The sequence below is a fragment of the Monopterus albus genome, unplaced genomic scaffold (genome assembly GCF_001952655.1).
Source record: "Monopterus albus unplaced genomic scaffold, M_albus_1.0 scaffold118.1, whole genome shotgun sequence".
Taxonomy (NCBI): domain Eukaryota; kingdom Metazoa; phylum Chordata; class Actinopteri; order Synbranchiformes; family Synbranchidae; genus Monopterus; species Monopterus albus.
The window spans coordinates 884,705-907,152 of NW_018127998.1; the positions used below are offsets into that span (position 1 = coordinate 884,705).

The 22,448-nt window shown below is 41.8% G+C and overlaps 2 protein-coding genes across 8 annotated transcripts; one reads left to right on the forward strand and one right to left on the reverse strand.

The window, feature by feature from the left end:
• Positions 1–3,617: 3,617 nt before the first annotated feature.
• tspy (testis specific protein Y-linked) lies at positions 3,618–7,713 on the reverse strand. Of its 5 annotated transcripts, none has more exons than XM_020611821.1 (8): positions 6,302–7,713; positions 6,120–6,197; positions 5,922–6,033; positions 5,414–5,568; positions 4,884–4,960; positions 4,421–4,620; positions 4,072–4,137; positions 3,618–3,883 (listed from the first exon to the last, which is right to left on the reverse strand). In XM_020611821.1, exons 1-8 carry the CDS (start codon positions 7,250–7,252, stop codon positions 3,840–3,842), a joined length of 1,683 nt encoding a protein of 560 aa, XP_020467477.1. In that variant the 5' UTR covers positions 7,253–7,713; the 3' UTR covers positions 3,618–3,839. The 5 variants fall into 5 exon arrangements, with proteins under 5 accessions (XP_020467477.1, XP_020467476.1, XP_020467479.1 ...); XM_020611820.1 differs by having other exon boundaries at positions 4,421–4,623; positions 6,302–7,712; XM_020611823.1 differs by having other exon boundaries at positions 4,072–4,119; positions 4,421–4,623; positions 6,302–7,711.
• A 129-nt stretch (positions 7,714–7,842) lies between these two features.
• On the forward strand, positions 7,843–20,740 carry LOC109966730 (protein phosphatase 1 regulatory subunit 3A). 3 transcript variants are annotated; one of them, XM_020611819.1, is made up of 5 exons: positions 7,843–9,719; positions 14,398–14,444; positions 14,784–14,872; positions 17,952–18,539; positions 18,645–20,740. In XM_020611819.1, exons 1-5 carry the CDS (start codon positions 8,854–8,856, stop codon positions 19,614–19,616), a joined length of 2,562 nt encoding a protein of 853 aa, XP_020467475.1. In that variant the 5' UTR covers positions 7,843–8,853; the 3' UTR covers positions 19,617–20,740. The 3 variants fall into 3 exon arrangements, with proteins under 3 accessions (XP_020467475.1, XP_020467473.1, XP_020467474.1); XM_020611817.1 differs by having other exon boundaries at positions 17,952–20,740; XM_020611818.1 differs by having other exon boundaries at positions 14,787–14,872; positions 17,952–20,740.
• Positions 20,741–22,448: the final 1,708 nt, after the last annotated feature.

Consider the following 22,448-nt stretch of genomic DNA (forward strand, 5'->3'; position numbering starts at 1 on the left):
GGGAGCATACGTGGCGCACATTCCAATCACAGCCCGCTCACCTCACATTGTGCTCAAAGACTTTCTAAAAAACACTGTACAGACATATTGTAGCTGCAGCTTCCTCCGAGACAGCACTGTCTGCAGGCATCCAACATGCCACGTGTCCGCGGGACCAGCCAGCCACCATCTGCCTTGAAGACAAGACTGGCACTCTCCTTCACTATGAAATGCAGCTGGGAGAATCAGCAGCTGTTGAAGAAGAGCTTTTTTTCAAATAACAAGGAGTGTGTGTTCATGGCGGGAGGGAGTTACTACACATGAGGAGGAGGACAGTGAGAACGTGAGGCGGATGAGTGAAAGTACAATCCTTGTGTCTTTAAAGGTCAATCTGTCACCACTCTTGCAAAAGCCTTTGGTAATAGCTGGTTAATGAGTAAGTGTTCCTGTTGTGTTTCTGTTTTGAGTATGTATAACTTCAGCTCTCTCTTAACCTCTATGACAGACACTGTCAGCGAAGCAGTGAGAACATTTCTTTGCCATGCTGAGAAAAGTGAACATGTTGATGGCAGATGAATGTGTGTGCCAACATACATGTATACAGTGTACGCATGCAGTTGCAGATGCACAAACACAAACACATGTGTACTTGCTCTGCTGCTTGAATTAAAATGAAATTGATTTCTCTTATCTCTCTCCCCACACACTACCTCCGTCCTCACCATGCACACATCCTGCAGACACTGGACTCTAGGTGAATTTCAATGTCAAAGACACAAAGGTAACGTAAGCGCTGCAATCTGCTCGTTCTGTCAAGTGGTTTGTGTATGTAGGTGTGTGTACAGTATGTGCAGTGTGATTGGTGGAGGGGTAGGCCTATTCATCTGTCTGGTGTGATCGTGGCTCTCTGTAACTGGGCCTAGGTGCGAGTATTCACCCTGTGATCTTCCAGATAAGAGTCATCCATCTGCTGTGTGTATCTGTCAGGGCCCAGCCAGCTCCCCTTATCACTGCCCTCATCCATTTCCCTCAATCATACTCATTCTATTCTCTTTCCCAGGCCCTCTCTGTTTTCCTCTCTGCATAGTTCAAATGCTGTCCTTTATCTTGATTAGCTGCCAACCAGACAGCTGTGCATACGTGCACTGTGATGTTGAAAACCCGCAAATCTGTGTCATGTGCAGCTTCTGCAAAAATTCATGCATGAAGGCGCATAAAAGAATGCAATGGTTCACATACACACATGGATTAACACACACACAGGTAGTTGGTATTCAGGGGCCCTACCTCAGCCTCTCAGATTACCTGCTATAGATGATCCTCAGAGAGCAGCACAAGCCCTTTTCCTGTGCACCTTACAGGAGAAAATGCCCTTCCCAGTATCAATCACACAGATGAAAAATGAGCTGCTGTGTTATCGTTTCATTCTCCAGTCTACAGTGAATCAGTGTGAGCAGGAGATTCCCGTGAGCTACTTGGTGAAACATGAGAACATGAAGCAGCATGACAAGATGATGTGTGTACAGTAGCAACACCAGCTTAACCCAGGGGAGTGCAGTTTACACTGGGGAATCCATTTAGGCTTTTGCCACCCTATCCATAACAAAGGCTTCATAGAAACCCCCCCCCGACCACAAAGGAGCCCGAGGATGGCTTTGTTGTCCCGGCAATCTGTACTTAGTTTGTCACGATCAATATTGTAGGAACCAAGCCTATTATTAATTCATAGTTATGAAAACATGTCATGCTCTGAGGTGGGCTGAATAAAGCTGCTTCAAAGAGAAGACAAACACTTTGTTTCACATGGGATCATTTCATGGGGTGTATTGTGTTTGCATCATCAGTATTAATAGTATGGGCCCATCCTGGACCGCATGCTCTGGGTGCTGCTGGGCCGACAGCAGGACAGGTTTTTGCTAGTGGAATATTTATAGCTGTGCATTAAAAGTGGAATCAAAGGTTTAAGTGTACCATTGCAGCACCACTGCTGCTCCTTTGTCTGGGCCTGTCAAAAATGCCTTTGCCTGGGGTTATATGCATTGCTACACTGAAAATGTCAGTGATATCACACATTGCTGTCAAATCAGAGTTGGAACACACTAAAGAACAGCTGTAATGCACTTGGGTTTGTTTCATTCTTGATTACTAGGGGAACATGCTGCAGCCAAGCATATCAGAGGTGACTTCACTGTTGTCACACATGGTGTCATTAGGAGTTCTTAGGATTTGAGGCATTTCAGTGACTCGTTAATGAGCATGTAATAGCTCAAATACTACAATTATTTCACAATTAACCTACATTTACACCTTCAGTCCAACAAGAGATATGACAATAAGCTGAACAACGCTGCCATCTTGTGGCTCTGGGTGCACAATTTCTAGCTGAGTGACCAAACATCTCGTGCTTAACTAGAGAAATGTGCATTTGTTGCAGTGCTGCTGTATAGTTAAAGCATAACAGACAGCAAGGTGAAACAACTGCCTACTTTATTAGCCCAAGGTCAAAAGTTGAACATTTATCTTTAAGCAAACAAAGGTAACCAAAGCAATGTCTTTAAACTACAGCGCTCTAGAAAACACAGCACAAAATATAACTTTCTGATCATGTTTATGAAAAAACTCCAGATTACTTGATAAATTTATCCATGGATTAAACACATGTACTGTCTTATCCAAAAGACAATGCTAAAACGTTATTTACAAGTTCATTGCTAAGAAAAGAAAGCAAATATTACTTTTGTTACAGTGCATCCCATAATGTCGCTGTGGATTTAACATTTCCCGACACTATGCACCACAAATTATTTCTTCTACACAGCCATGTAAGAAATGTGATCGTCCCGTCTTATGTTTCATGCTCACAGGCATGCCATGATGCAAATCCATAGAAAAACTATAATAAATACCAGCTTTTTTAAAAGATTACACAAATCTTAGCACATAGCATGAAAGCAAACTTTAAAGGTTTTAAAACGCAAATTAAGTTATAATTTAAAGGAAAAATATACAAGACTCAGTTACTTATTGTAGAAGTGTTACAAAAATGTAGAAATCCACAGAAACAATGGTCAAACTAAGCACTGATTTTAAAATTGAGAGATTTACAGCTTGTTAACAGGCGTGGAGTGGATGTGTAACGAGACTGAACATACGGAAAAGAAGGGGAAAAACACAGGGAGTGTACGAAAACAATATATCTGTTCCTATTTACTACAGTAGAGTACACATTTCCTTATACACAACCAACAATATCCAGAGTGTGTCAATGTCTGAGAAGGTTCCTTCGATAAAATTATCACCATGATCATCCCTGAGAAATTTTCATTCAGTACTCATGCATATGAGATGTACTGTCATTATTTCAAATTTAGCTTGTGCCATTCCTAAAACAATTCTTAAAAACAGCCAATGATGAATGTCATAAAATGAGCACTAATAATGCCTCAGAAGGTTTCACTGTCATTTGTTTGGGTGTCAGCACGTAGCGGCCAAGTGTAACCCACATGTCTGCAGGCTGTCATAACGATGTTCTTCATCAAACAGAAGAACACGGCTTGAATGAAGAGCAGATCGTTTTTCAAAACGTGGATCAGAGTACATTAGAACACAAAGTACCGACTTTATAAAACAGAGGGGAAACGTGATACCTTGGCTTTATTATTATAGTTAACCCTGATTTTAAATGCTTCTATGTACTTTAGGTAGAAAAGAAACAAAAACAAGATACTCTGTGCATAAAAATGAGTAACATCAGGAAGAAGGGATCCGTTTGCTCTGGTACTCTCTCCATTGACCTCAGCATCCTCTTCATCTTCCTGGTCTCTGGTCCCTTGATGACTCGCCTTCCTCTTCACTTGTTCTTAGGCCTCCTCCTCCTCCTGTTGCTGCTCGCTGTCATCAGAGCCTGCAGGGCAAAGACGAGAGCTATAATTTCACCTCTCTTCACTTAGCATTACTGCAAAGCACAGTCGGATTGTAAACCAAAGAAAAACAGCGTGATCAAAAAGGAGAACATAGGAAAACCAAGCCCCCCCACTGATTCTTTGTTACAGTGGTGAATTTACAACACTACTGTTGAGAGTGGTGTCTTACCGTCGATCACAATTTCTCCATCATCATCCTCCTTCTCTGGACTCTCATCTGAGGAGGAGATATTTCCTGTCTATTCAGTTTAGCCTGCATTGCTCAGACATTTATATTTCAGCTACAGCTAGTCACCTTAATGCTAACGAGCCCTTGGTCTCTCATTCACAGCACGAGCAACAGGAAACACTTTAAATAGAATCATTTTGCAGCGTTCGTCTGACATCCACTTTCCAGCAAAACTTAAAATGTACAACTACATCAAGATAGAATCAAATTCAGTGAGAAACTCTGTATAACTATGTATGAATAACTGTGCACTGTACCCTGACCTGCTGTGGCCTGCCCCAGGACTGACCTGCGCTCGGCCCTCTGTCGTCATCCTCCTCCTCCTCGTCCTCCTCTTCTTCTTCTTCCTCCCCCTCCTCCTCCTCTTCCTGCTCCCTGCTATGGCCTTGTTCAGCCTCACCAGCTTCCTCACCAGGCTCATCATCCGAGTCTGAGATTACAACACACTCGTCTCTATTACCGTTGCCAGCTGCTCTGGCCCCACTGCCACTACTGGAGGAAAAAAGGCAAATACACACACACACACACACACACACACACACACACACACACACACACACACACACACTCATTGTAAGCATCCTGCCTGGTCTTGCAACCAGGAAACAAGATCAGGAAACTGTTAATGTTTATACTTCAACTATAATTTCAAGGCCCTGGGGCTGAGACTTTTTCTAGGATTTCCAGGTTAATAATTGGTTTGTCCACTGACTACACAATATCTACACAACTAGGAGAATGTGTTGTCATACCTGCCGTTCTCCCTCGGCTCCCAGAGCGGAGTGAGGTAGTATCTCAGCGGGTCTCGGTACAGGTCATCCCTAAGTATCTAAACATCAAAACGGAAGTCATTTCCATAACATTCTAGCTCAATATGTTCAGAGCACATGCCTTCTTTAACTGTTTTAATACACAGCCCTGCTAAGCTGAGAAAAGGGTTTGAGCATCATTACACATTGAACAAATGTCACAAGTGTATTTCTTCATAAATGATCTATTATATCTGATGGCAAACAAGTGGGTGTCTGCATATCCCTGAATCATTTTAGTTTATCATAAACTGGCAGGAAAGTTGAGTAAATGAAGAAGAAACTGTGTCTTGATCAATCTTCCAGCACACAGAAAGGTTGCAAGTTTGAATACACCAGAATAGTGGACATTTAAAAGTGGGTAACAATTCAACTCTTCAAAGACGGCAGTGTTTATGCCATGCTGAGCCTGCTTATCTGAGCTGTGCTATGATCATGAACTCATGCCAGCTTGAAGGTTCTGTCATCTGTACCCGTGCTACGTCATCTTGTCCTGGGTTGCTATGATCACTGAACCAGCTGAAAAAGGTCTGGTACACCCCATGCGATGATTTCCTGGGTTCGCTATGGGCTGTCAGGTTGTGTCCACGATGCCACAGGATGGGGTTGGAGAAAGACATGGGAGATCCTGAAAACATGAGCACCCAGGATTGGACTGTGATACTAAAACGCATTGTAAGTTGCAAATACTCTTTTAATTTGTGTTTATAAAGAAGAACAGTGAATACAACAATCATAATATTCTCACAGTATCCTTTTTCCTCACACTTCTACTGGACTGTTTGAAGACTGTAGGTGTGAGGTCTGACTAAGATGGCACTTTTTGGAAGTTATTCCAGGGAATGTCTTTCTATTTGTCTTCTTTACTCCAAAAATGTCTCCTGGTTGATAATTAATGTTTTAAACAACATTGCTGTTTTTTTTCTACCAAAGGAGAAAGAAAATATACTTTGATTTAATCACCACATGCTTATTTTTTACCTGCAATCGCAAGGTGCAACTCCTTCATAATGATGTTGTTCTGGAAATACGGATTCCGTCTGAAGTGGAAGCGAATCCTGTAGCCCAGCTTGTTACTCTTGAACGACTCGATCTAAGAACACACATGGAAAAAAGTCTGAATTTTGCTACCTAGGCATACACACTAGACAGACTTTGTAAGAACACAACACTTCCTACCTCAAGGTCAGTCATGTAACTAAGAGCATCTTCATCGGTCTCATCGATATGAGCTGAGAGGTGAGGATGGTTCAACAGCTGGAACATTAAAGTTAAGGAGAAACCCCAACATATCTTTGTTCGAAATACCACAACATAAAGTGGAAATTACAAAAGAGGAAAATGATGCATTTCAAGGATACAGCTGTCACCCAGAAGCCTGGGATAGTTTTCGTGATGGAGCTGCGCTGATCCAGATGCGGGCGTCGCTGACGACTCATCTTCAGCTCCAGCCGTTGGTGGAGCCGGGCGCTTTTCTTCTCGAGAGCTTCCAGCCTCATCTGTACCTGCGCCAGGAGAGCCACTGACTGTCTCATCTCAGGGGCCATCTTAACTGACACAATGGCACACTCTCCATCATCATTGTCCTCATTTTCTGATGGGAAAGAGGAGCTCGGTGTGGATGAAGAGCCAGATATGGACTCATCACCTTCATCTGCTTCGTGCACGTCATCTGCATCTTCTCTGTCAGTACTATGCACAGATGTGGAGCTATCTGCTGCAGCTGCCTGTGTTTTAGAGCCCGCTCTGGAGGACTGATGGCCCCCACGTTGTCTGAATTTGCTCCCCGGTTTCACCTGTTTAGCCTTTTCAGATGAGCAAGGAGTCTCTTGACTGTCTTCCCCGTCTCCTCCTGTGAGACTGGCAAGTGCTTCCGCTGCTGCTATGGCTGCTGAGTCGGACTGGTCCAGAGGAGCACGCTGCTCGATCCCTGTTGTCTTCTCTGCAGCTTCTTTTGAGGCAGCAGGTCCCGGTGTATCTGAAGGTTGTGGTTTTTCGGCGTTGCTGTCATCGTTACCGTCACCTTGGGATCTGTTGGCAGGCAGTGTACTGGTGTCATCTGGATTCTGATCTGTTTGTACGGCAGCCGCTCCTTCCACGTTATCTTTTGACTGGCTCTCGCTTCCAGTTACTTCTTTATTGTCATCTTCATTGTTTTTGCAACTTTCCGAAGTAACTCCCGCTTCATTTGACGCGTCACTTACTTTGGAAAACTTGTGAGGAATCGTGCCGCCTTCATCCTGGTCGGGTGATGGACACCTCTTCCTCGATGCAGAGTCAGCGGACTGTTTGCAGTCAGTCAGTTCACTCATGCTAGCTAACGTTAGCTAGCCAAATAGCTAACAAGCCAGATAGACCCAAAAACTCAACTAAAACAAACGTGAATGCAATCAATAGGTCCGCTCAACAAGCTGATTATATATCCATTGCGAAGTCGTTACTTGAATAGTAATGTAGCCCACATTCTCGGTGAAGCTTGAACAGGAAGCAGCTCTCGTCGTTATTTAACAGCGGCCTTATGGAACGTTAAAATTAGCAGGCTGTTGCTAATGTTAGTTAGCTTGCGTTACCCAATTCGTGTGTCATCGCGGGAAGGGCCGCAACACATTTTCACGAATGAATAGTCCAAAAGGAAAATATCGGTCACCATTATCAAACCTTCCCGTATTAAGCTGTACCGCCTTTAGCTTCAATCCGAATTCTTTATATTAGTTTATGTTTGCATTATCCGCTAGCTTACTATCCGTGCACAGACGTGACAGAAAAACAATCTTCTGATTGGCTACGGCACGCCGCGCTTAAACCTCTCCACCAATCATTTACAAGGGTGTGTTTACATAGTAATATGTAGCAGTTTCTAACTGCGCAGCGAGAGCAAGTGCTGCAGAAAAACAATGTATGCAAGATCCCCTTTATACATTTACCCTACAACATCAGAACAAGCTGTAACTAACATTACTTTAATACAGCTGTTTATTTTCCATCTGAGGAATTGGGTGTAGAACAGGAGATATTAAGATACAGAAAATTTCAATTAATCACGGAATCTGTTTATTCACATAAAAGATTTGGATGCACACAAATATGAAAAGCCTCCCAAATGAGCTTGTATAGCTCGTACAGCTTGTTTCACCCTGTCAGTCCTGTCTTTTACTTTGGCATTTCCTGGTTCTCATACAGAAGCCACGCTGCAGCTGGAATGGGATCAGCATTCAAGGCACATTTTATTGTCACAGTTTTTGTTTCGCCTGCCCATAATTTATTAGCAGGGGTATTTTCATGTTGTAAAACATAAATAGCCTATACATGCAACAGCAATTTAATTAAATGCCTGTATGCATATAATTTTCCTTATGGGGTTTTGGACCATGAAATCCCGAAATATCTTAATTTCCACTTTATGTCAGCAGAGGTTTTATTTGGATGATGTTGTCGTCTATAAACTACATCTTGGGTCACAGATATTCACACATTCTCATGTCATGTCTTAGTTACAGTTACTGGCAGCCTATTACTTCTCAATATCCAGCAGTGGGCGTTTACCAGCCCGAACCAAACTGAAGAAGGGGAGTCGCAGGATTATACCAATTTAAAAAGACACATTTGGGGCATGGAGATCCCAGGCAGTAGGTCATTCAGTTCTAAAATTAGAGGCAGCTCCTTCCGCCACATCAGCCAAACTGCGATCTATAAAGTCATGTAGACCAGGGGATACGCGATCAGAGCTGGCTCTAAAGACAAGTTTTCCATGGGTGACATTTAACGCTGCACGTTGACTAAAGGAGGCTCTGTGCTCAAGAACAGCGCTGTCACTGCTGCGCAAAGCATGAGTAGGCCTGTTTGATAGTGCTTTTTGGAGACGCCATATGCACTATCTTCAGCGCAGCTTCCTCGAGTGTGCACAAATGCAACAATGTCTTTTTTAACCATACCAACCCAAGAAGGTCTTTTTGCTACTATTAAAACTGGCACATCAGCTGAGGAGGCAAAGACTCGATCACCCATGGATAACAAGGAGAATAATACTGATGATGAAGAAGAAGATGAGGACACTGAGGACGTCCGCTTCATCCCACGGTGCTCCCCGGTGCCCAGAAAGCGAGGCCAGTCGATCAACGACGAGACTGCCGAGTATATGCGGATCCATTTGGCGCTGTCTGGCGAAAAGAGAGTGTCGTTTGCCGATACAACAGGTGGCGATCTGCTGGACGTGAAGGAATTTTTTGCCTTTGATTCGGACGAGGAAGAGGACACTAAGAAGTGGGAGGAAGAGGAGTTGAAGTACCGAAAGCCAGAGCGAGAGCTGACCTATCATGTGCACCCAGAGTTTAACGCACCAGTCGGCAGCGCGCTGCTGCAGGCTGTGCACGCAAATAAAGTGGAGGTTGAGCAGATGTCTCCAGTAGACAATGAGCCACTGACCTTCACTGGGGTGGTACGAGTCCTGAACATCTCCTTCCACAAGGCAGTTTATATTAGAGCTACCATGGACAACTGGGCTACTTACTTTGACCACCCTGCAGAGTATGTCCAGGGATCTCATGATGGGGACACTGATCAGTTCTCCTTCAAGCTGTCTTTTGCACCACCTTATACCACACATGGCTCTAGCATTGAGTTTGTCATTCGCTATGAGACCTCTGTTGGGGATTTCTGGGCTAATAACTCCTCTATGAATTATGTAGTAACTCTGCTCGTGTCCAGTGAAGATATTTCAGCTCAAACTAACATCGACATGCAACAAATAAAAGGTATCCTCAAACCTCCAAAAGCTTACAGGTAAATTTCCCGCCACATGTTTCTTTTTTGTCACACAGAGCAAGGGGACACTTGCTCAGTGTTTTGGTCAGTGTCTGCATGAGATTCCTTTGACCTCTGACCTCTTTAGCTCACTGCTATCCACCAGTCACACACCATTCTACTTCAGAGGCCTTGCAAGCTGTCTGTCCTTCTTAATCAAAGGGGAAACTAGGACGCTCAAAGGCACAATAATCTCTGAATACTAAAACTTTATTATTCAGGTGACTAAGAAGTAACATTATGTCTGCCCAGAGACCATATTGGCCATCAAGTGATAAAGAGTGAGATGTAAACAAAGTCACAAAAGCACTTGGCATTTGGGTTGTGCAGCAGCTGCACAGCTCCAGTTGCTTACTAATTCCCTGTGAGATTTTGTGGCTGAAATGAGCATTCAGCTCTATTCAGTAGCTCTGCCTGGAGACTGCCTTTAGCAAAGTAAGAACTCAAGCCTGAAATGCATAGTGAGAGCTCAACTCTGAAGTGGATGTTATTAGACTCAGTTTTACAGTCGAATGCATAATGAAGTACAAGGGGAATATGTATTGTTCATAACGATTGTTTATGACTCGTATTACTCTTCACAGTTTGGTGTCTTCAGCAGCTGCAGTGAGACACAGAGAGTTTTGGAGAGAGTACACGCCCTCCAGAAAGCCAGGCATCCAGTGTGTGAGGACGATCAAAATAGGCTAAGGGCAGGTGTCGTTTTCAGGCCTGGCGTTTCCCTGCACTATATTTTACCTCTGACCTTTTCTTTTGGAGTCATAAGGGGGCAGAGCAATTTTAATGAGGAAGATCGGCCTCTTACCCTTGTTTAGTTATAGACTGACAGACAAACCACTTCTCTTCCTTCTTTACTCTGTTGAAGTCAGCTAATTTACACTGTGTGCACAATTATTAGGCAAGTTGTATTTTTGAGGATTAATTTTGTTATTGCACAACTACAGTGCTCTTGGTCAATCCAAAATGTTAAACCCTCAAACATTTAAGTAGTAAAAGTGAAGTTTTGGCATTCTTAAGAGAATGTACACCATTATTAGGCAACTATTAGTGTGCAGAATTATCATGCAACTAAATAAAAAACCAAGATTTTCCCATCTCACTTATTTATTTTCACCTGTTAAAGTGAGAATAATAAACTAACTCATAATTTACAAATAAACAGTTCTGAAATTCCAAACAGAAAACCTCAGTGACCAATATAGCCACCCTTCTTTTCGATAACAGTCACAAGCCTTCCATTCACAGAGTCAGTCAGTTTTTTGATCTGGTCAGAATCAACTTTTTGTGCAGCCGCAACCACAGCCTCCCAGAGACTGTTCAGAGAGGTGTACTGTTTACCTTCACTGTAAATTTCCTGCTTAAGAAGGGCCCAAAGGTTCTCAATAGGGTTTAAGTCAGGTGAAGAAGGGGGCCATGTCATTAGTTTTTCATCTTTAAGGCCTTTACTGGCCAGCCACGCAGTGGAGTACTTTGATGCATGTGATGGAGCATTGTCTTGCATAAAAATCAAAGTCTTCTTGAAAGATGCAGACTTTTTCCTGTACCACTGCTCCCCTGCTGACTATTTGCTATAAAATGTTTGATGGTTCTGTGATCACGCCCCAATATCTTAGATATTTCAAGAGTGCTGCATCCCTGTGAAAGACTTTTTACAATTTTTGACTTTTCAGAGTCAATTAAATCTCTTTTTTGGCCCATTGGACCAGAGGAGAACATTCTGCCTAATAATTATGCACACCTTGATATAGGGTGTTGATCTCCTTAGGCCACACCCTCCCTCGTTACACTGAAACACATCACCTGATATGCATTAAGTCCAATAAGTGTTCAAGTTTATACTGCTTGGAGTTGGAAATTATGGATAAAATGATGATATGGTCAAAATACTCACTTGCCTAATAATTGTGCACACAGTGTATATTACATCTCATTGAAAGTGCCTGAGCACAAAATGCTCTAATTGTCATGTGCTGTTTGCTGTAGATGTTAAGAATCAGGAAGGATGAGGCGCTGATTGAAAAGGTGGAGTTTGGGGAGCAGAAATTGGATCTGCACCCCTATTATAGACTCACCGATGCTTTGAAGTTAGCTGATAATTGGTTTTTAAAACATCAAGCAGACAGCCAGTGGGAAGAAAGGTTGCTATGAGATGAACCAAGTCTACACGCTATTATGTCTTCCTTGTGTTATATGAGTTATCCATAGTTCAGTTTCTGCTTTGAAGCAAGCCTAATGCTGGTTTAGTTTATATGTAACCAAAATCTATCTTCCTTAAAAGATATCAGCCATGAATGGAACAATGCTGCTCTTGATTTCAGTGTCATCTGTCCTGACTGCCAAATGGTGAGGCTGAGTCAATCTCTTATTGTATAATCTTGCTGCTGAGTCAGTCCAGACTGTTGCAATGTGACCTGGACCAAACGGGGTCACATCTCCAGATAAGGCTAGAGCAGTGCTAGCAGAATTAGTTAGGATAAATGCAGCTAAAGCAGTGTTTTGCTTTTTTTATACTGTACATAGGCCTTTAGATGTGCCTACGCACAGCTGCTCACACAGTCACACCTGACCCTGAGGATACTGTGCTTGCCATAATAGTATTTGAGGCTTGTTATAAAGTTAAGAGAGTGGGCAGAGATTAGCAAATGACCTCTCTACAAGCCTGCACACCTGGAATATAGTTTTGCCTGTTATTTCTGGCAGACCTGTTCAAGCTTTGTCAGATTGGATGGGAAATGTTTGTATGGGTTTAAATCAAAGACAGTCAGAAACTTGTGCTGAAGCCACGCCAGCGTTGTCTTGGCTGTTTACTTCAGGTCAGGTTGTTGTGTTGAAAGGTGAACCGTCACCCCAGTCTCGCTGCACTCTGGAGCAGGTTTTCTTCAAGGACCATCCATCCTTCCCTTAGTTCTGACCAGTCTCCCTGTCCCTGCTGCTGAGAAGCCCCCACCCCCCGCCCTTAGCATGATGCTGCTTCCACCATGCTTCACCACAGGGATGTATTAGCTGCTAATGAGCTAATGAGCTGTGCCTGGTGTTCACCAGACACAGTGCTTGGAGTTCTGCCCAAAGAGTTCTGTTTTTGTCTCATCAGAATATGTTTTCTTTATATTCCCACAGTCTCAATAGAGCTTCCATCTAACCACCCTATCATAAAGGTCTGATTGATGGAGTGCTGCTGAAATCCTGGTGTTTCCAAATGTCTTCTGTTTCACAAATATCGAGAACCCTGTGCTCCTGAGAACGCTCAAAGCTTTAGAACCAGGTTTATATGCTTGTCCTGTTCTGCACCGTATCACAGTTTATTAAAGACATCTACAAAGTTCTGTGGACTTCGTGACTTGGTTTTCATCCTGACATGCAGAGTGATTTGTTGAACCCATACACAGTTTTCTGCCTTTCTAGCCAGTTTAGTTTGCCCCAGGCTGACGCCAATTAAAGAAAACAGGATGCACCTGACCACAATCTGGAGCACCACAGCAAATGGGTGGGTTGTCAAGTCTAGCTTGATGGGTAAAATTAGAAATTCATTAAAAATTAAATCTACAACACAGTAAAGTGTCCAAAAAGTGAAGGAGCTTGAATACTTTCTGGAGTGCTTGTATAATGCAAAGAGCCTTTTCAGCTCTCTATGAGATTTTAAATTTGCCCTTCTGTTATAAAACTGGAATATATTGTGAGCAGGGAGTATAAACAGCTTGTCATGTTCCTCCCACATTATTTGTGTAGCTCCTCTCACATGCACAACACACGCTTTGAACTTCATTGCATTTGGCAGCCTATGCAGGATTCTTGGTAAAGTTGCCTCCCGTCTTTCAACAGAAGTGTCTTCTTACAGAAAAGGTTAATGCTTCATAATTTAGAAGCTAATGAGCCATGGCTAGATTTCGTCAACTGTCCCATTGGTGTCTAGGGTTTGATTAAAACACATATGAAACACAACACAGCCAAAGCAATATATTGACCTCCATAAGCTGTGTTCTCCAGTAATTACTGTAACTACAATCACATTTGATACAACTTTGATATAAAAATAAGATTTCAGCTTCTATATATTGTACGTGCACTTTACAGTGGCCCTTCCCGTCAATCAGCAGTCTCTCACTCTGTGATTTTCACCTCTCCAACCATTTTAACGAGCAGTCAAATGCAGTGGGTCATCGCTCAGGCGTGCAGCTTTAAAGAGCTCCGCTCAGCCAGAAACAGAACATTACCAAACACACAGGACAAAAAGATGTCTCCTCATGTTTGATCAAAATGGCTAATTTAGCACATTAACAGCTGAACTGCATCAGCAGAAAATCGGGCTAATGATCTAAAACAGGTGTGCATGGTGGTGTACAACCAGCTTCTCCTGCTGCTCTCAGTGTGCCTTAATAATAATAATAATAATAACAATAATCACCTTTATTTGGCCAAGTATGTTACACACAAGGAATTTGTTTCCAGTACAGAACCAAGGCAGCTTTCCGCGGCGTCAACTCAACCGATGGCTCTAACCATCATTATTACAGTGTTGATTACTAAGATCTCTGTGTAAGGTTTCAGTTGCCTTGTATGTACAATTGTGACATCACAGCGACGTTTGGCTGTGAGATTTAGAGAGCAAATTTATGTAGTTAAATTGTCTTATAACCCACATGTCTCTCTTTTCTTTCAGTATGGATGATGTTTTTGATTCAGAGGACGAGCAGGAAAATGAAGAAGGTACAGTATGGAGGCTGTCATACAAAATTACTATCAACATATCAGTTCACTCCCTCCGAAAAATATGGCACAAATATTTACATATTAATATAATACAAACGTCCAGTTTGTAACAGAGGCATTCCTAAGTATCTGCCCAAATTGACAGTGCCATTTTCTCAGACTTGACAAAGCCACAACATCACACATCATTTTCACTGGCTGGGTAGCACTCTTTGTAAACCCAACATCACATGTGAAGTTGCCCTTCTGTAATTATTTATATGCTGTAGCTGAAATATGTTTTCATTTCTAAAGACTAATCAGGGTCTCACAGCTTATTTATCTGCTTTACATCAGCAGAAGAAGCAGGGACCTCGAGGTCAGGACTCATCAGACCTCCACCTGTCCCCCACCCAGACATCATACAGCCGGAGATTGATGTGGAGGTAAGGGTATACTGAGGACAATCGGAAAGAAAGAAACTGCTTTTATCGGAATAAATCATTAACTAACAGCGGGGTTCTTCTGTATACAGTAAACTTTCTAAAACCTGCAAAATTTGAAACAGTCCATCTCATTTGGAATGTGCTATTGTAGCCTGGTGGCTTGTTTGCCAACAGAGGATACACTTTTAGGAAATGACTGGGATTATGTTCAAATGATCTTGATTTGCATGCAGACACATTCCCATTTAACAGGTAAGCAGGCTAAAGTGCAAGTTGTGTGTCTAATAAACCAGAAACATTTCTTTTTAAAGCTTACCATCACTGGCTTGGTTGTTTGTATTGTTCACAGCTCATTGAAGCTTCAGCAACAACTTAGGTAATGTCTCACTTCTCAGCGCTGTAGCACGATCACATGCTACTTAACTTATCGGCTTCTTATTGTGGTCATATCATGGTGCATGCTGTTCATGTTCTTGTACCGTTTGGATTTCTCCATGTTCAATTTGAATCCGTGTATTTTTCAGTTTAAGTGACTCAGAACACTAATATTCATTCACACCATGTGTAACCATTTCTTATTACATTATTTGTGATCATTGTACTGAAGTCGACTGTTCTTGTGCTGGAAATGAATTTATGTTCAATTATGTCACTGAAACTCATTTTCTTGAATCACACAGTGCACACTTAGAAGAGAGGCACAGTTTAAATCCCACTGTGATTTTAAAGAAATAGGTCAACATTTTGGGAGATACCCTTGTTTGCTTTCATGTGTTAGATAAGCAGATTGATCCCACTTTGTTCATTAAATATGACCCAAGGCCAGGAGACAGCTTAGCTTAGCATAAAGACTGGAAACAGGGGAAATCAGAACCATGGCTCTGTCCAGAGTACAGTAATTAACATTTATTTGTATCATTTGTACATTTCAAGCTGGTTAAACTTAGGAGCATATGTTCCCTTGCTGCCTTGAAAACATGGGTAAAATCAGTTTAGGTAAAAAATATATGACTGAAGATAAAATAATGATAGCTGTATCCAACACTAAACCTCAACTCCCTCGAGTCCCAAGCAGCCACAGAAATGAAGAGCTAATTACAACAGGTGATTTATTTTCCATGTAATGTACTTTAGTTCACAAGACACACGAAGATGGCAAACACAATGCAAACGCAGTGACAACAACTGCTCCCATGCAGTGACCATTAAATTATAACCTTTATCATGGTGTGAACTGTTTTTATTATTATGACAAGAAACAACCATGACTTACTTTAACATATATTACAGAAACACAACCTTCCACCATGAACGGGCTCTTCAAGCTGCAAAAAAGTCTCCGGAGAGTTTCAACTCTCAAACACTGCATGCTGGGAAGCCAGCTAGTTTTGTTTTTGTAAAAAGTTGAAAGAACAACTCATGTTTATAAGTTCTACAATGGTCAGAAATGTTTAAATATATACTCTAATATAAATTAACACAACAGATACTGTATATTTATATTAAGTTTACAAGAAAAGATTACAGTAGGCGGTTTCATTAGAGCCAGGCTGACTCCTTTCAGTCTCTATGATAAACTAAGTGTCTCCTATTTACGGTATAAACAAGAGCTTACTCCTGGCAAAACAACAGAGCAACTTAATATCACCACAGGATCAGCATCGTGACAAACATAAGTTGTTTCTGGAACAGTTCCATAAATAAAACATGCATTTCAGAAGCAGGAGGAAGTTACTGTTGGTCTGCATACAACTGATTAAACTACTTCAGAGAAGCCAGAGTCAGTCAAAAAAACATTATGATGTCCCATCTCCTAACAGAATAACAGAATAATATGTGGTATTTATCTGTCAGTTGTGTACTCATCCAGCTCATTTGTGTTTGTTTTACATCAGTATTCACATGCATGCTCTCTTCACTTAATTAAAGGCTAATTAGTCAACTACTGTATAACTGTCAGCTCCCCCCATGTTGTTATATGTTTTTCTTTGGACAGCATTCAGTAATCAGAAGCTAAAGACTCAAATGTCGTAATTCCTGATAAATTAATCCTTTGAGTTTTGTGTTATAACTTTAAAGTTATCATCATTAATCAGTTTAATTGCCAGTATCTGCTGTTTTAATTATTTGCTTGCTGAGTATTCACTTCTGTGCAATGGGTTGGTTTCCCTTTTGCTTCCTGTTTTGTGGTGCTTTCAAGTGATTTCTTAATAGATTTTTCACTGAGATTTAAACAGAGCGATGTCTTTGGTCAACCCGAAAGCAGACGTCTTGGAAAGTGTTTACTGTAAATTTATGAATCATTGAATTCCAATAGCAAAAGCTGCAGCACACAGAAATATAGATCTAGGTTGTTCTCAGGATTGTTGTGATTTTGTCATTTTAAGTTTCATCTAGAAACATTATATCAACATAGAATATGATGTTAAAAGCTTAACACATTAGCACAACTTAATATTTGTCTATGTGTAGTTAAGGTCTACACTGGATAACATTTCCGTGTAGCTTCTCCGAGGTTTATGTGTCTCTTGCACTTGATCTTCTGGGTGCTGTTTCTGTTATCTGTCTTTTGGATTTATACTGTCATGATTTTATTTTGATTTGACCTTGGATGTTTGTCACTGCAGCCATAAAGCTGCTTTTTGTTTTGAAGTGAAAATAAAAATTATTTAGCAACAGCATTAGTTCCACTACCCGGAAAACCGGTCATGAAAACATGTACAGTAGGTAAATTTGTGGATTAAAATATCTCCCCTCCTTGGATGCCCGTGCGCTGTATGGACTTCAGTTAAACAAAGCATCTTTGGACATTCTCTTTATCTATTTATTTTGTGCTCATACAGGGGAAGTCAAGGCATTTGAAAAAATGTCAGTCAATCCCATCATTCTGTTTCTCTTTTGTTTGCATTGCCTCACAACTACAGTGTCAGCATGGGATCCGTTTCACAGAAAAGCATTGATATGCAGTAAAATGCTTTTCTTCTGTCTCTGTACAACATTAATGCAGAATATAAATTGCTCCTCTTTGTCTTTCTACTCTCCTACCTGTCACTGTTGTCTCACTGTTTTACTTTAACAGATTGCAGTTCACCCATCTGGTCCTTCTGTCCCACCCAACCAAGAGTTTCCATCTGTTGATGGGACACTGTCTACTCAAACTGTATCCCCAGGTGAACATGTCCCTTGTATGTCTCCTGAAACCACACTTCAAACTAAGTCATCCCTTGTACTGTGTGCCAGTGAACCAGTCCAGTCAAAGTCACAGCCCTTACCCAGACTCCTCTGTGAATTAGGCAACCAGACGTCAGAGCAGCCCATAGACAGTAGTCTCTCTGCAATGCTGCCTTCTCTACCACAGGAGTCAAGCCTGAAATCAGACGACTCTCTGGCTGGTGGAGAGCAAATCCCTTCTTCAGAGGGCTCATGCATACATCTCCCTACCACAGAGATGGATCTGTGGCCATCAGGAGAGGAGAAATCAAGTTGCTCTTGTCTTGAACTGCCCACTGAGTGTGTCTCTGCTCCTAGTGCAGCTCAGGGCACTGAGCCAGAGGCTGCTGTGGGATTGTGTGAAGTTGCTGCAGGATTATCAGAAGGTTTCACCAGGTTTGCACAGCATCATGAAGGCAGTATGCCTGGACTCTTGTCTCCTGTGGCTGAGAGTCAGGCATTTCTAGGAGAAGAAAGTGAAGCTCGATCACCTGAACTCACAGAGAGTGCCTCAGTGGTTTCAGGTGTAACTGAGGAAACCCAGAACCAGGCAGAGAGTCAGGCATTTCTAGGAGAAGAAAGTGAAGCTCGATCACCTGAACTCACAGAGAGTGCCTCAGTGGTTTCAGGTGTAACTGAGGAAACCCAGAACCAGGCAGAGAGTCAGGCATTTCTAGGAGAAGAAAGTGAAGCTCGATCACCTGAACTCACAGAGAGTGCCTCAGTGGTTTCAGGTGTAACTGAGGAAACCCAGAACCAGGCAGAGAGTCAGGCATTTCTAGGAGAAGAAAGTGAAGCTCGATCACCTGAACTCACAGAGAGTGCCTCAGTGGTTTCAGGTGTAACTGAGGAAACCCAGAACCAGGCAGAGAGTCAGGCATTTCTAGGAGAAGAAAGTGAAGCTCGATCACCTGAACTCACAGAGAGTGCCTCAGTGGTTTCAGGTGTAACTGAGGAAACCCAGAACCAGGCAGAGAGTCAGGCATTTCTAGGAGAAGAAAGTGAAGCTCGATCACCTGAACTCACAGAGAGTGCCTCAGTGGTTTCAGGTGTAACTGAGGAAACCCAGAACCAGGCAGAGAGTCAGGCATTTCTAGGAGAAGATGGTGAAGCTCCACTATCACTTGAACTCACTGAGGCATTCTCTGTGAGTTCAGGTTTCATTGAGGAGACCCAGAACCAGGAAGAGAGTCAGGCATTTCTAGGAGAAGCAGGTGAAGTTCCACCATCACCTGAAATCACAGAGAAAATCTTGGGGAGTGCAGGTGTCATTGAGCAGACCCGGAACCTAGCTCTTCATTCTGTCTCAACCCAGGAAGACAAGGAAGATGCTCCCCAGATTTCCCCTGACACATTAGAGAATTTACCAGACACATCTTCAGATATTTCCGAGCCCCAGCCTGAGCACAGTATAACCAGGAGTCTGATGCCATCCATCATCTTCCTGAGTGGGGTTGTCTCCCTCTCAATAGTGATGCAGGAACCCAGTACCCTCTTCTTCATTGGACTGCTTCTGGTCTTGCACCGTTTGTGATTAATCCACAAAGGTTTATTCTGCTCTACTTCCAAGTTAAGTGCCTTTTCATGACTCCAAACCAAGCCATCAGATTAAAAACACACGTTTCCTGTTCAAGTTGTATATCACTGTGAGTTTGCTGATTAATATACATTTTCATCAAATGAAAGGCATTTTGGGTAGTTTATTTCCATGTAAAGTCAAATTGCAAAGAGAAAATATAAATAATAAAATAAAAATGTGTTCACTCTAGTATTAAATCACTGTATAATAACAGAGAAGATATTTAATTACTTTTTCTTGTCATGTGGAAATGTGTATGTGGTGTTATAACCTGATTTATTCAATCAATACTATAATGCACTTGTTTTTTGGGGGGGGCACTGTTGTCTCACAACAGAAAGGTTTGGGGCGTGATCCTGGTGGCCGACCGGGGCCTTTCTGTGTGCAGTTCGTACGTTCTCCCATGTCTGTGTGGGTTTCAGCTTCCTCCTACAAACCACAGACATTCAGGTTAGGATGACTGGTGACTCTTAAGTTGTTCGTAGGTTTGAATGTAAGTGTGAGTGGTTCTCTGTGCTATGTGCCAGTGCTGCGAATCTGTCCGGGGTGTACCTCACCTCTCGCCCAGTGTCAGCTGTGACTGGCCATCTCGTGACCAGTCGCTGCAGGACTGCAGGATATGCTGCAGGATAAGCAACATAGACAATGGATGGATGGATCCTGCCAGTGTAGTCAAGGTTATTACCAAAGTGGGACATTAAAGAGACCTGATATACAAATGGAAATTTGTTTATGAGATGCAAAAGCAAGACATGGTTGTGTGAAGTTGCCTTAATGCGTAAAGAAACATGAACCTGACTACCTTCTATAAACAGTATATTGACATGGATGCTGATCCATGGACAAAACAAGAGGAAAGCTGTAAAAGTAATATTTATCACCAGAGAACACCAGCCTCCTTACTATTGCACACTGCATTTGATGTTTATTCCTGTATGTAAACCCACATTATTGCTGTAGCACAACACAACATTTTAATGCACTGTTATGACAACCTCACAAGCAGAATGGAGCACTGAATGACATGTTTGAAGTGATCAAAGTTTTTGCAGTGTGTTGCCATTAAACTTGATCTTATGCCCTGCAACGCCGTGTGTCTTTGTTTCTTTTTCTTTGTCATCCATTCGGTAAAAGAAATCTGCACACTGCAGTAGAGAAAAGAAAATGTCAGAGAGACCGACACAACACTAAAATAACATCAGAGGCTTTAGCGGCGCTTCCGACACAAGCTTGTTCAGCTTAGCTTGAAGTGAAAATACACAGACTGCAATGTGAGACAGACATAAGCCAAAGGTCACGCATTGCACTGAAGTCATGGTGTCATACAGTGGCTATTGTAAGTTGAGATCAGTGTCTCAGGAAACGCCCTCGGATGCTACATGGTGAGCTGTCACAAACTATTTCTATCTATAGTTGTGATAGGCTCATATCTTAAAGACATCTTTAATTGAGTCTTTAAGAGGAACGACTAGTTTTTTTCTGCTGAATCAACCTACTGTATTAACTTTATTACTTAAAAACCCATAACTGTCTCTGTCAGCCCTTAGATGTCAGGTATCTTTTGGATTGTATGTCAATTATTTATTTAGCCTTAAAACAAAACGATTAGACTTGTGCAAGGAAAAGGGTGAGAATGATTCATTTATGTGATGGTCACATAGCTAGAGTGTGGAATGTATGACCCCCTAAAACTGACCCAGTGAGGACAAGCAGTGTGAATTCTACAACACAATCACTCTGAAAAATCTTATGAAATAATCAACACCACTGAAAGCTGTGTGAAGCAATGATTTCACAAGAGGTTCTTGGAGTGTTGTGACATACTGTATTACCAAATAGCAGTTCAAAGGGGTCTTTTCTTACTCTTTCTTTATCAACAGTGAGGGGTGCCAACTTCTACTTAAATAACATCTCTGACAGCAAAAATCCCCAAAGACAAGGCAAATCTTGTTTTCTGTAATACCCCTCCTTTATCATGTCATTTCTAAAAAGAAGTAGTACCTGTGCTCCATGGGTGTTTAATGAGTTTATCTGGTCCATCACAGCTATTTAGCCAAAATTTGACAGTTTTTTTTTCTGAGACAGATTTCAGATTAGTGCATTCTGCAAGCTCACACAGTCCTACACATTCTGAAGTACATTTTATAAATTTGATTCCAACAGGTCTATGATGCTGACCATGTAACTGCACTTGTTCCAGCTTTCAAATTGCCCTGGGGACCTTTAATGCATCACTCACTTTCAGTTACCCCTCTGCTGTCTGATATCAAATAAACACAACATTCCCTGCACTGATACAATAAATACCTTTGGATCTATTGGCCTTAACATTACATAAGGACATTTAGTATTGTGTTAAGGAATGAATTAACCACTAAGACTGAGTTTTGTATTTCTAAATCATTTTGAAGGAGGGAATAGATCATGTGAAGGTTCGTCACATTGTGTTGAATGTGGGGACGGGTCACCATTTTGGGAGGGAGACACTGTATTTACCTGCATACATTTTTGTTTTGTTTGGCTAAAATGTTTCTTAAATCATTTAGATTTCACTGCACTAACTGTGGTAATTCAGGATGGATAACCTTAGCTGACTGTAGCTAACTTGTAACCTATGGATCCATATGAATGTAGTTAGTGTATATACAGTGGGTACGAAAAGTATTCAGACCCCCTTAAATTTTTCACTCTTTGTTATATTGCAGCCATATGCTAAAATCATTTAAGTTCATTTTTTTCCTCATTAATGTACACACAGCACCCCATATTGACAGAAAAACACAGAAT

What these genes read in the sequence shown, in the direction of transcription:
- tspy (XM_020611820.1), bottom strand. Translation starts at nt 7,252, where the DNA reads ATGAGTGAACTGACTGACTGCAAACAGTCCGCTGACTCTGCATCGAGG. An exon ending in GACAAGATGACGTAGCACGG is followed by an intron (nt 4,961 to 5,413) that starts GTACAGATGACA and finishes TTTGATGTTTAG; the next exon opens with ATACTTAGGGATGACCTGTA. An exon ending in TGGAGAAATTGTGATCGACG is followed by an intron (nt 3,884 to 4,071) that starts GTAAGACACCAC and finishes TTTGCCCTGCAG; the next exon opens with GCTCTGATGACAGCGAGCAG.
- LOC109966730 (XM_020611817.1), top strand. Translation starts at nt 8,854, where the DNA reads ATGTCTTTTTTAACCATACCAACCCAAGAAGGTCTTTTTGCTACTATT. An exon ending in AAACCTCCAAAAGCTTACAG is followed by an intron (nt 9,720 to 14,397) that starts GTAAATTTCCCG and finishes CTTTTCTTTCAG; the next exon opens with TATGGATGATGTTTTTGATT. An exon ending in CGAGCAGGAAAATGAAGAAG is followed by an intron (nt 14,445 to 14,783) that starts GTACAGTATGGA and finishes GCTTTACATCAG; the next exon opens with CAGAAGAAGCAGGGACCTCG.